The 13,338-nt window shown below is 36.2% G+C and overlaps 1 protein-coding gene across 1 annotated transcript in view; it reads right to left on the minus strand.

Moving 5' to 3' along the window:
* Nucleotides 1–13,338, minus strand: part of TJP1 (tight junction protein 1) — a 110,262-nt gene that overhangs the window by 57,516 nt on the left and 39,408 nt on the right. The window contains 3 exon segments of the mRNA NM_001003140.1: nt 874–1,147; nt 7,830–7,932; nt 8,627–8,751. Coding sequence (NP_001003140.1) covers nt 874–1,147; nt 7,830–7,932; nt 8,627–8,751 — 502 coding nt within the window.

A 13,338-nucleotide genomic window follows, 5' to 3' on the forward strand; every position in this document is an offset into this window, starting at 1 on the left:
TCTACTACAGAGTAGAGTGGGGAACAAGAACTAGAAAAAGGTCTTTCAGATGCTGGTAGAGTAGACCAAAGTGAGACTGCATAATATTCTTAATATAACACCTTCGTACCAAAATGACCAGTCATAGAAGCTTTCTTGCATTTGAGAGACATGTCCACTGCAAGAGGATGCCATACTTACAAATATGATTAAGTGAGGGGAGGCAGCTTCAGTTTCAAAAATTTTAAAGATGTCCTACATTATAAGGGCACGTGGGTGGCTCAGGTGGTTAAACAACTGCCTTCCGCTCAGGTCATGATCTCAGGGTCCTGGGATCAAGCCCTGCATTGGGCTCCCTCCTCAGCAAGGAGTCTGCTTCTCCTTCTGCCCTTCCCACTCTGCTGATGCTCTCTCTCTCTCTCAGATAAATAAATAAAATCTTAAGTTAAAAAAAATGTCCTGCCTTATAAAGAGATGCATGCCCTATTAGGAGCTCCTTCCCCTTAATCTCTTCATTTAAAAAGTATTCTGCCCAACCTCGACCCCCAAGCCCAAGATTTCTTCCCATGGCTATGCTACTACTGATCCTAACAGCTAGGTAAAAACACTAAATTTCAGCTTGGTGATGGTATGACATTTGTTAGCGTAATTTGTATTTGGTTACTCTAATCACAATAAGAAATCCAAAATCCAACTACTGGACAATTTACTTGAAGGATTATCTGCTATAACAAATAATTCAAGAGAAGAAAGATGATCCCTGCAAACAGGACATAACATTGACGATAAAACAAGAGACAACAAAGCAAAGATAGGAAGGGATGGCAATTTTACTTATCACAATTAGTGTTAATATTTTCATGTGAAAATGATAAATGAGTTGGAAGAAAATACCTTCATTTTTCCGGGATTTCACCAATGTGACTTTGGTAGGTTTGGGAGGTTGACTGGAGGCCACAGATCGCCTATCAGACCGTGGAGACAAACTCCTCTCTCTGCTTGCACTCCTGTCCCTTGCCCAACTCTTCTCACTCCTTCTACTGACCAGACCACCACGGCTGCTTCTTGGGTCATGGACTTCCTCATCATAACTATCTTCATTCTCAGACACTGGTTCAGGATCAGGACGACTAACTGGTATCTGAACTTTCTTCTTTCTCCGAATGGTCTACAAATAAAGATTATACAAAAAAGCTTACTGATTTTCATATGTATACTTTCAGTTCCTAAGAGGAAGGAAAATTATGATTTTCTGGTCTCATATCAATTAACTAATTATGAATCAGAGAGACATAATACACAAAAATTTATAACAAATTACTAGGGAATACATTCCATAATGGTTGTGTTTTCTGCTCCCTTGACAGACATCTGGTTAAGAACCACGTTTGGAATAGTGAGCCTAATGAAGTCCTTAGTTACTTAATTTGAAAGATTTTCTAAGAGTAATAATCACAAGCTTAAAGAAAAAGTAGTAATTGCTGGTGGCTGGAATAAAGGATGGGGCACTGTACTCTAATCAAATATACTGTAGTTGCTACCAAGCAAACTTGCAAGCCCAATTTGACTCCTGGATATTTTCAAGAATCCATCACAGTATCAAGGTCCACAATTGTCCTACTGAAATTCTTAACAGCTAAATTTACTGTACTTGCACACTAACATTCAACTTAGTAAGCTAGGGCTAGTAACTCTGTTATACTTCACCAGAACAAACTGCTTTCGGTTTCTGTAGTTCTCTAATCTGTAATTTCTCATCTTGGTAAAAATCCTTCTTCTGGCTTTCTCTCCTCAATGACTCTGATAAGTGGTTCTATTTTCCCTGTTCATTTATTTCTTTCAGCTTTCTATAGGTTCAAGATCTGTAAGCATTACCTTCTGATTGAGTGGCCTCTTAATCCCTGGACTGCATGCACCTTGCCTTCTCACCTGATATACTCTCCATCTCATTAGAGATCTGTAAGATCTTCTTGGGTAACACTCCTTGTCTTCTACTTTTGACATTTTGATCTACTGAAACTTTCCTATCTATGCCCATCTTCTTTCCGATTCCTCCATTCTCTTCTATTCTCTCAGTCCATCAATTCCTTCCTGGTTTAACATGCCTTGCTCCCAAGCATGAGATAACATGCTGTGATATTTAAATCATCTTCTCTCTCTTTTGTTAAGATCTTATTTATTTATTTATTTATTTATTTATTTATTCATTCATTCATTCATTCATTCATTCATTCATTCATTCATTCATGAAAGACGGGGCGGGGTGTGGGGACAGAGGGAGAAGCAGGCTCCATGCAGGGAGCCCAATGCAGGACTCAATCCCAGGTCTCCAGGATCAGGCCCTGGGCCAAAGGCGGCACTAAACCACTGAGCCACCCGGGCTGCCCTAAATCATCTTCTCCTGACACCTCAATCACCTGCCACAACAAACTCCAGTCCTGTATTATCTTTACCTTCAGATGGCTACATTTCCACACATGCTGAGTAGGTCCTCCATAAATTCATTTTACTTGTTCAGTAATCCTTTCCTGTACCTCCTGCCTCTCTAAGGAATTTGCTAACACAGGTATTCCAAAACCATTCTCCAAGATCCCAATCACTGAGCCAGACTCACAGAGATCAATGCCACTTTACTTTCCCTATACTCCTACATTTTTTCAGTATCTCATTTATTTAGTTTTCCTTCCTTCAGGGCTCAAAGACCAAGTTGATCTTCTTCTTGTATGAATGGAATCCTCCCATATGACCTCCAAGACCCTCTTCATCAATAATACCCCTCAAGGTACTTAAAACTTTAATCTCTCCCCCAAATTAGTCTTCTGCCTATTACTAATCTGCTAATTAATCTTCTATTCCTCTGTCTTGCTACTCATTTCCAAGTTATCCTATATCCTCCCTTCGTGACTAATTTTCTTCAAATGGCTGCTCCACATTCAATACTGCTTGCTGTTTGCTTCTACAAGAGTGATCACAGAAGTCCTTTCCTAGGAAACAACACTTGAAGCTGAGGAAGAAGCAAGACATCAACATATGAAAAGGACAGCCAGCTAATGCCCTGTTATGAACTGAGAGAAGACTGCCTATCTTTCTACCCTCTGTGCCCCACAGCTCAGGCCCTTACAAGTAACATTTATTGTAAAGCATTCTTAATGGACTCTGCATTTTAGTCACCTCTATTTCAACCTCCTGCATACTGCACTGCAATATGTTTGCAGTATTACTTTAAATCTTTAATTCCTCCCTAGCAATATACAAACAAAAAGAAAGTGACTAGATGAGGACTGGGAGCTTTCCATGTCTTCTGCAAGAGTACCTGCCATCTCTTTGGAAATTTACTGTACTTAAAAATTACTTTCAATCTCAGATGTGCACTATGGTTATGACTGTGTATACTCATCTATCCTATTAAGATTCAAGATCCTTGGAGAAGATCCTTGCCATGCATTTAATTATACTCAATATAATGAAATATTTGCAACCAGTAAGTGTTTAACTTATTGAAAAATATTCAATCCTATTATAATTCTCTATGTGTATTATAGTTAATGGCTATAAACCTACAAGAAGATATTTAGCATGTTTGACAATTATGCTTGATTTTAACACTGAAAATTTTGGAAGAGAAATTTGGGGGGGAATGCCAACTTCAAATCTTAGATGAATTAAAGATTCAAATAAAATAAAACAACAAAATACTATGACAAATATTAGAATAAAATATAGGATATATGCTTTTATAACTCTGATAAGGTAAAGACTTTTGTAAGCCTGACACCAAAGGCAGAACCAATCGAGTGAACATCTGACAGACATAACATAAAAAATGAAAGCATTTCAATGTTAAAATCATACAAAAACAACCTTCCTCAATCACCATAAACAACTTACACTCACAAAGCAAACAGACAAAATATGTAGTATATATGACAGAAGGCTAACAATCCTAATACATACAATACTCTAATACAATAATCATCAACACAGAAATGCAAAGGAATAAGCAAAAAAGAAACATAAATAGGCAATATATACACTATGAGATGATCAAACTCATATTGTAAAATATTTCATTTGAAATACTATGTTCAGTCTGTTTGGCAAAGATTTAAACATCGTTGATAAAATTGGACTCTCAATACCCTACTGGCTTTCCGAAGAGCAGTGGCAATATATATATAAAGTCATTAATGCCTTCTAACTAAAAAGCCACTAAGAAGTTATTCCTAAACAGTAACTGAATAAATAGAAACACAATAATCTTCAACACAGTAATTTTTTTTTTATTATTTGTGGAAACTGGAACTGAAATGCCCATCAATAAATGGGCTAGGTAAGCATGACAATAAAAGGCCATGTGGAGATACACTGAAGTGCTCACAGATGTCATTTCTAAGAAGAGTTTCTGCCAAATCATTTACTTCATAATACTTTTTTAGGATATTCAGGATTTCAGTAAAAATTTACTAATATTTTTAGTAAAAATTTACATGCTCGCTGTGTCATAAACTATTTCTAACTTCCCTTCACTTGTTGTTAAAGCAAATTTAAGCCTACTTGTGGTAGTTATACTATTAAAAGAGTTCTAACATTTAAGTTCAACAAAAAAGAAATAATTTATTTGCTTACTACCCAACAAGCTCTTAGCTTATGGAAAGATAATCATATAAACAACCGAATACCCCAACATAAGAGCATAGGGAAGAAAAGAGACTGGTAGATTGGGAATGGGAGGAAGAGGAGCTACTTATTCAGAACTGAAAGAAAAAAAAAAAAACTAAACTAAACAAGCAAAAACAATGTATATAATGACCTTGAGGTTCTGGTTATGGCTAGGGATGAATTAAGAGTTAAAAGATACCTTGAAGACCACAGTCTAAGACACTGGAGTTTTATTCTAGAAGTCATATGGCAATGATAAACTTGACCATGATCCAGTCACTTCAAATGTAGAAATGAACAGCTCTTTGCTGATTAAAACACTCTTCTACCTAATCCCCCTCTAGCCTCTCCCTATAGGGCAAAAATACTTGCTCAATCTTCCTGAGTTCCACCTTTCCAACTCATGTAGCTCTAAGTATGGTCAGAGCAAAATCCATCCTTGAGCTGCCCTAAATCCTTCTTCTATTTCAAATACATTACAGGTTTTGGACCTACTTATAAAATAATTTCTAGGGCAGCCTCGGTGGCGCAGCAGTTTGGCACCACCTGCACCCTGGGGTGTGATCCTGGAGACCCGGGATCGAGTCCCACATCGGGCTCCCTGCATGGAGCCTGCTTCTCCCTCTGCCTGTGTCTCTGCCTCTCTCTCTGTGTCTATGAATAAATAAATAAAATCTTTAAAATAAAATAAAATAAAATAATTTCTATGGAGAGAAGTCTAGGGTGTTGGAATACATCTTTCTTAGATGAATTTTCAATGTGGTGTATGTATGCTGAATATTTTGCATGGCAAACAAAACAGCTCAACATTTCAGCTTAAAAAGTTGGGGTTAGAGGCAAAGCTCACAATCTCAGAACAGGGAGAAAAAACTCAATTTACCTAAGATGCTCACTTTGAAATGAGCAACTGAAAGACACTGAATAATAATAACAATGCTCAGGATCAGCAGCTAAGGTACTAATGCTAAAACTTACTCAATTTTAAGATCGGCAATTATAAAAATCAGCAATTTGCTTCCATTAACACTACAATCTCATGCTCTAAAAATTGTTTAAAAACTCTACCACCCACTAGCCAGCATGTGTATGAACTGTGATTTAAAAATAACATGAGGGGATCCCTGGGTGGCGCAGCGGTTTGGCGCCTGCCTTTGGCCCAGGGCGCGATCCTGGAGACCCAGGATCGAATCCCACATCGGGCTCCCGGTGCATGGAGCCTGCTTCTCCCTCTGCCTGTGTCTCTGCCTCTCTCTCTCTCTCTCTCTCTGTGACTATCATAAATAAATAAAAATTTTAAAAAAATAAAAATAACATGATAGGGGATCCCTGGGTGGCTCAGCGGTTTAGCGCCTGCCTTTGGCCCAGTGCGTAATCCTGGAGTCCCAGGATTGGGTCCCGCATCGGACTCCCTGCATGGAGCCTGCTTCTCCCTCTGCCTGTGTCTCTGCCTCTCTCTCTCTCTGTCTCTCATGAATAAATAAATAATTTTTTAAAAAAATTAAAAAATAAAAATAACATTATAGTTGTAAAAATATGGTTATAATGAAGTTGTGAAAATATATACTCAAAAGAAAATGTTGGAGCACCTGGGTGGTGGTTCCAATGAACCACCATTGGTTAAGCACCTGTCTTCAGCTCAGGTCATGATCCCAGAGTCCTGGGATCAAGTCTCAGGTTGGGCTCCCTGCTCAGCAAGGAGTCTGTCTGCTTCTCCCTCACTCCCACCGTTCCCCCTGCTTGGGCTTTGTGTGTGTGTGTGTGTGTGTGTGTGTGTGTGTGTCTCAAATAAATAAAGATTTTATTTAAAATCTTTATTAATTTTTTAAAATAAAATTAAAAAGAAAAAGATGTTGGTCATCTGGAATGCAATAACTCAACACAGACCTACCGCAATCTGAAAGAGCTCTCACCCACCAGCAAGAACACTGGTGTAGAAATAAACCATATGGCAAGCAGCCTACACAAGGGAAAAGGACCTCGCAACTGTGGGGCGCAAAATCTCAGGGAATACACCTACTAGCTCTCACCCAACCACCAAGGTCAAAACACAATGCAGGCTCCTCCCCTCACTCCAGCCCCTCTCCCTCCCTCTCCATTGTGTCCACCGTGGTTCTGAGTGTCTGCTAGAAAGTAGAAAAGTTCTCAATAGACAAGGCAGGGCAAAGGACCTAGCTGCCTATGCAGCCTCTTGTTCCTGCTCTTTATATCTGAATTAAGGCCACAAAGCAGTGTCTTAATCAGTCCTTTCAGAGGCTAGAGGGGCAGAAAGGAGGGGTGCGGGGGGGATAAAGTGGGTTAAGAAGTAGCAGACATGTTCCCAAATGTGGACATAATTTTACATAGGACTTTTACATTAAATCCATTCTGTGCCATATTTGTTTATTTTTTTAAGATTTTATTTATTTTAAAAAAATATTTTATTTATTTACTCATGAGAGACAGAGAGGCAGAGATACAGGGAGAGGGAGAAGCAGGCTCCCCAGAGGGAGCCCAATGCAGACCCAATCCTGGAACCCCAGGATCATGCCCTGAGCCAAAGACAGACACTCAACTGCTGAGCCACCCAGGCATCCCTGTGCCACATTTGTTTAGTTTTACTTGTGATTTGAGGCCAGTTATCAAGAGTTAACTGAATTTCTTTCCCTTTACTTATTAAAAAAAATAGACTTCTTAAGAGAAATAATGAAATAGAGGACAGATTTCAGCTATGTACTAAAACAGTAACATTAAAATGCACCCCAAACAACCCTATAAAGAAAATCTTACCACTTTCTCCTCAAACTGTATCACAGTAACAAGGAAAGTGGTTATTGATGTATATGTTTAAGGGACAATGTAAAACTTGCCCACTAAACAAACCCTGTAACAGAAAACAGGGCTAATAAATACTTCAAATGGACTACATGCCAAGTTTCAGTCTAATAAGTACTTAAAAGAAAAGGAAACATTAAGTCATAAAGAGGTGACCATTTAATCACCCTTCCTTTCCCCTTCAAAAAAATAAAATAAATCCTCGTATCTAAACTTTGAGAAAATATATACACAGTGATAAAACATACCACCTGTAAGCTAACTTTAGAACTACTGATCCAGTTTTCATTTTCTTAAAGCGTTAAGATGAATTCAAAAACCAGAAACATATCAACCATAAGGTTGATAGTTTTATTAAATTAAAGGTAAAAGATACTTACAATTTTTGCATTCTTCCCACTTTTCCTTAGTTGCTGAACAGCAAACGCATGTTCAACATTATCCATTGAAACTCCATTAACCATTGCAACTCGGTCATTTTCCCTAAGTAAAAAAAGGTCACCAAAATAAGTTAGAAAAAACATACAAACAAGTTTGTGAATATATTTTCACAATGAGTACTTCCATAAAAGTATTTTAATTATACACTAGTTAATCTATTTGTTTTCAGAACAATGATACAATAATGTCAAACAATTTACTTTCCGATCTCCTATGTTTAGTAACTGACCACAGGCCATTAATATTTTTATATCATTAATACAATGTTCTTACAAAAGAGTGAACAGGTACCACAATACAAAAAATGATTTTTGGTGGTACAATTAGAGGGCATTAAATGATATTATATTACATGGCTGGAAAAAATTACTCCCTTTTTAAAAGATAAAGCATTTCTCCTTCCAGTTTTCTTTCAATGCCTCTAACTATACACTCACTTTTTTGCTAGCTAGTATACATTTTGCCTCTATCTTGCTTACCTTAACTGAACAATAAGGACAAGATTAAGGGTGAGAGGTTTCTGAAGGCTAAATTCCATCTTAAACTGAACAAGTTTTCTCTTCACTATCTTTATTTTTACAGTGACCACCTACTTAAGGTAAGGGATACTAGGCTTTTCATTTATGATAAACAGAAGTATAAATGTACGTTGAAGAAGTCACTAAACAGTATGCCAGTGACTGAGGATAGGAATAGTGCTCGTAACACAGGCACCCAAAAGAAGAAATGTGCTTACTGTAGCTGTCCTTCAGCAGGTCCCCCTTTCAGCACATCTGAAATTACTATGGAAGTTTCTCCACTCTGAAAATGAGGGTTATCTCTTCCACCAGATATTGCAATTCCAAATCCAAATCCAGGTGCCTAAAGTAATAATTACAGAAAAACACTGCTATTACAAAAAATAATTGTTCATTATATCGTACTCTACAATCTAAAAAAGCTTAAATATAAAAATTACAATCTTATTACATCTGTGATCCAAACACTTGCTTGTGTGGATACATACTGAAATGATCTATCCTAGTATGGGAATGAATGCTCTAATAAATTAAATGCAGGACATACAAAAATATTAAAAATTGCTAACTACATGAATGCTTTTTAAGTACTAAAATATATTTAAAAATTCTGAACACTGAAATTCTGCATTTATTTTTGATTATCAGAAGGGCTCCTGAAGGTACTGGCAGTGCATTAGTGTGATCATCACAAACAGTGACAACTAATTTATAGAATGAACACTTAAACATCTAGTGCCATAAACATCTGGTGCCGTTTTGTATAATAAAATATCAATAGCTACTAAAATCAAATATGTTATTTCAACTACCTTCAATTATGATAAAAGTCTCTTTAGAAGTAGTACATTATAATAATGTCTTATATGCACAACGCATATAACAGAAAGCAGAACCATATCAAAACTTTTAAAATACATTAATTAAATAAAATAACAAACAATATACCTCTAAATGAGCTGAAAATCTTAATCACGATGACAAAGGGCAGACCAATACAAGAAAAATGCAAAATATTTCCAAGTTATTAAAAAATGACCTAATCTCAAAAAAATCTACACCATTCCCTTGAAAGGAAATGAAGTATAGTATTCAGAGTAGTCTAAAGAAACATAAAATATTTTCCTAGTGTTCCAGAATCACTAAAGCAGACAAGTGTGTTTTCATATAAATTGTATTATACTACGCACTACTATCCAAACCATCTGATGATATAGTCTGTCCAGTCCACAACAGAGGAGATCACATTCACCGCAGACTAGGTAAATGTCATGACCTCCCCTCCTACCCTGAAGCCTACTAAAGTAGCAAAAGAAAATAGAAAAACTTCTTAAAAATAAACACCAGTAATTCTTCTTGTAGGTATATACACCCCTCAAAATGAAAACATATGTCCACACAAAGACTTAAACCCAAATGTGCATCATTTATAATAGCCAAGAAAGGGAAAACAACCCAAATGTCCATCAACTGATGAATGGAAAAACAAAAATGTGGTATATCTATACAATGGAATATTATTTGCAATAAAAAGAAATGAAACAGCACTAACACATGCTACAAGAGAAGCCAATCACAAAAGACCACATATAGTGGTCTTATAGAATATAAATATTCTATTTATAAGCAATGTTCAGAAAAGACAAATTTATAAAGACAGGCAAATCTATAAAGTGGCAGTTGTCTAAAGCAAGGAGTGGAAAAGGATGGAGAGACTAGGATGGAGAGACTAGGGAGTAATAGCTTATGGTACAGTATTTCTTTTTAGGGTAATGAAAATATTTATGACTGGTGATGGTCATACAAGTATGTAAATATACTAAGAACCACTGAATTGTATGCTTTAAAGGGCAAATTGCATGGTATATGAATTATATTGCAATAAAGTCCATGTAAACAAAAGGTTATGTTGAAAAAAATAGGAAAACATCTGAGTAGCCAAAAACAATGGCATCTGTATGAATCTACCTTTATATCCTCCCAAAATAATACTTCAAGAATAAATCACTACACAAAATCATTCCCTTAATATAACTCAAAGACAGACAATACCCATTTCAAAAATTAGGAAGAGGCCTAAAACTAAAAAAATAAATGATGAAAAAGAACCAAATGTTAGCAAATCAACAGGAAATACAAGAAACTACGTAACAAGTTTAAATACATTTGAAAACCTAGAACTAGGTAATTTCCCTAGGGAAATACTGACTCTATCAGAAATTAAAAACACAATTTAAACAAAGCAATTTCTGGACATGAAATAGAGAAAAACATCCCACAAAAAAAGCACCAGCCACAGATGATTTCATAGGAGAATTCTACCAAATCATCATTGCCCAGGTAGCCTCAAAGCTCCATAAATTGCTCCAGATGCTAAAAATGAAGGAAAGTTTGTAAAGTTTTTATAAAACAATTATATTATTGACATCTAAATGATAGTGACTGTCCATAAAGACAGAGTTCCACTCCAAATATTAAAGCCCAAAATGATTTAAATATCTCTATACAAAAAGTATTAAAGCAAAAAAAGGAGCAGAGGGCAACTTCCTGCAAATACTCATGATAAAGGGATTTATTACAGGAATGCAAGGAAATTCACTGGTATCCTATTATTAAATCTAAAGGAAAAAAATTCTATGATTCTATCCACAGACCTTAAAAAGGCATTTGACAAAATTCAATAGTCACTAGTAAATAAAGTTCAAGAAGGTATGTTCAATCTCTTAAAATAGCTGCTTTTTATTAAAGTACATGAAGAAAATCCAGCTTCACACACATATGCAGTTAAAAAAGGGAAGTTATTTTAGTAGCCCTTTTAGGTGATTATGGATATCCAAATTTCATTTACACCAAAACTTGGTGTGAGTTTCTTAACAGTTGCAATGTATAATCTAAGATGTATCAATGGACTTTGGTATTGTTACATAAATATCCATTGGCCAGCTTTGCACTTTCAATGGATATTCTGTCTATCATGGTTTTATAACAGCATGCCTTAATCATTCGAAAAATACTTAGGCAAATCGTTCCAATGGTGACACATTTCACTGTATATATATTTTTTAATTGTATATTGGGGTGCTTAGGTGGCTCAGTCAAATGTCTAACTTTGGCTCAGGTCATGATCTCAGGGTCCTGGAACTGAACCCCCCATCAGGCTCTAAGCTCGGCACAGTGTCTGCTTGTCCCTCTGCCCCTATCCCTGCTCATGCTTGAGTACTCTCTTTCAAATAAATGAAATGAAATAAAAATAAAATAAGATAAAAATAATATATTAATATCACCAATCTCATCAAAATCTGCTAAGTACTGAAAAGCTACTGGCTCATGGTAGTAGGTAAAAGCTGTCCAAGGGTTTAGTTTTTGTTTTAAATTCAATTTTCTTTATTGGCAAATAATGAAATACATCAGAATTGTTTTCTGAAGCATCAGGTACTCATTCGAGAAAAATGTCTGTCAAATATTCAAGTCTGGATAATCATACATTCCTTCAAGTAAAAGTATGTTGTATACACAGACATACACACAAATTGTTTCCAATTCAAACAATCACACAACTACTTCAGTATTAAGTACCTTATGCATATTTCCCATTTCAGTGCATAATTTTAAAACTATACTCAGGGATCCCTGGGTGGCGCAGCGGTCTGGCGCCTGCCTTTGGCCCAGGGCGCGATCCTGGAGTCCCGGGATCGAATCCCACATCAGGCTCCCGGTGCATGGAGCCTGCTTCTCCCTCTGCCTGTGTCTCTGCCTCTCTCTCTCTCTGTGACTATCATAAATAAATAAAAATTTAAAAAAATATAAATAAATAAATAAAACTATACTCAAAAGCTGAGATGCCATAAAACTAAAACTAATCATTTTACTGCTTCAAATCATTCTGAAACAAACACAGAATTGTTCTTTAAACTCTTGAGTGTGTGGCACTATTAGTAAGGTTTGGTGCCACTGCCTTGATTTGGGCTGTGGTGGCCAATTTTATCCACTGCTGCTTCTGGATCTTTATTGCAAATATCAATATAGTGAGAAAGACAAGATTTTCATACCGTTATAAAAATAATTTTCCCTAGAGCCTAAAAGGATTTCAGAGACCTTTTAGGGTCCTCAGACCATCTTTTGAAAACACTGATATTAGAAGCTACTAAAAAATAGGTAAGAGAGGGAAGAAAGCACAAAAACAATAATAACAAAAAACAATGAAATACATCATTTGCAAAAAATATATTAAGATGTTAAAACTCAAGTAATGAGAACTACAAACTAACACCATGCAGTGAATGGTAAAACAAAGTATGACAACTATTTTGTTGAGAAGGCTGTAGAGAAACACAATGCTGATGGATATGTAAACTCTATAATATTCTTCAGGAATTTCTTAATACTTGAAAAAAATCACAAAAAAACTAATCTTTTTTTTTTTTTTTTAAAGATTTTATTTATTTACTCATGAGAGACACAGAGAGAGGCAGACACACAGGCAGAAGAAGAAAGTTCCACGCAGGGAGCCCGACATGGGACTCCATCCCGGGTCTCCAGGATCACGCCCTGGGCTGAAGGCGGCGCTAAACCGCTGCCCACAAAAAAATAATCTTTTGACAGAGCAAACCAGATTCTAAGAATGTTCCCTGAAGATACATATACATCTCCAACAATATGAAAATACATACACAGCTATTCCTTGAAGACTGTTTGTTGATTGCAAATACTGGGAAAAATCTAATGCCCAAGGAATACCTATGGGGGGGGGGGGTGAGTGGTGTTAAGAGGGGGGATTATTCTTTTGCTTTTTTCCTTCCTTCGTTGGAGGAGACGCAGACTAATCTTTTATTCTATATACTTTTATGTTGTTCATTTGCATCTTGCTTGGTAATTCTTTTATTTAAAAATTTTAAAATAACACAAAAATATAAAGAAATGCTGAAAATGT

The sequence above is a fragment of the Canis lupus genome, chromosome 3 (genome assembly GCF_011100685.1).
Source record: "Canis lupus familiaris isolate Mischka breed German Shepherd chromosome 3, alternate assembly UU_Cfam_GSD_1.0, whole genome shotgun sequence".
NCBI classification, from domain to species: domain Eukaryota; kingdom Metazoa; phylum Chordata; class Mammalia; order Carnivora; family Canidae; genus Canis; species Canis lupus.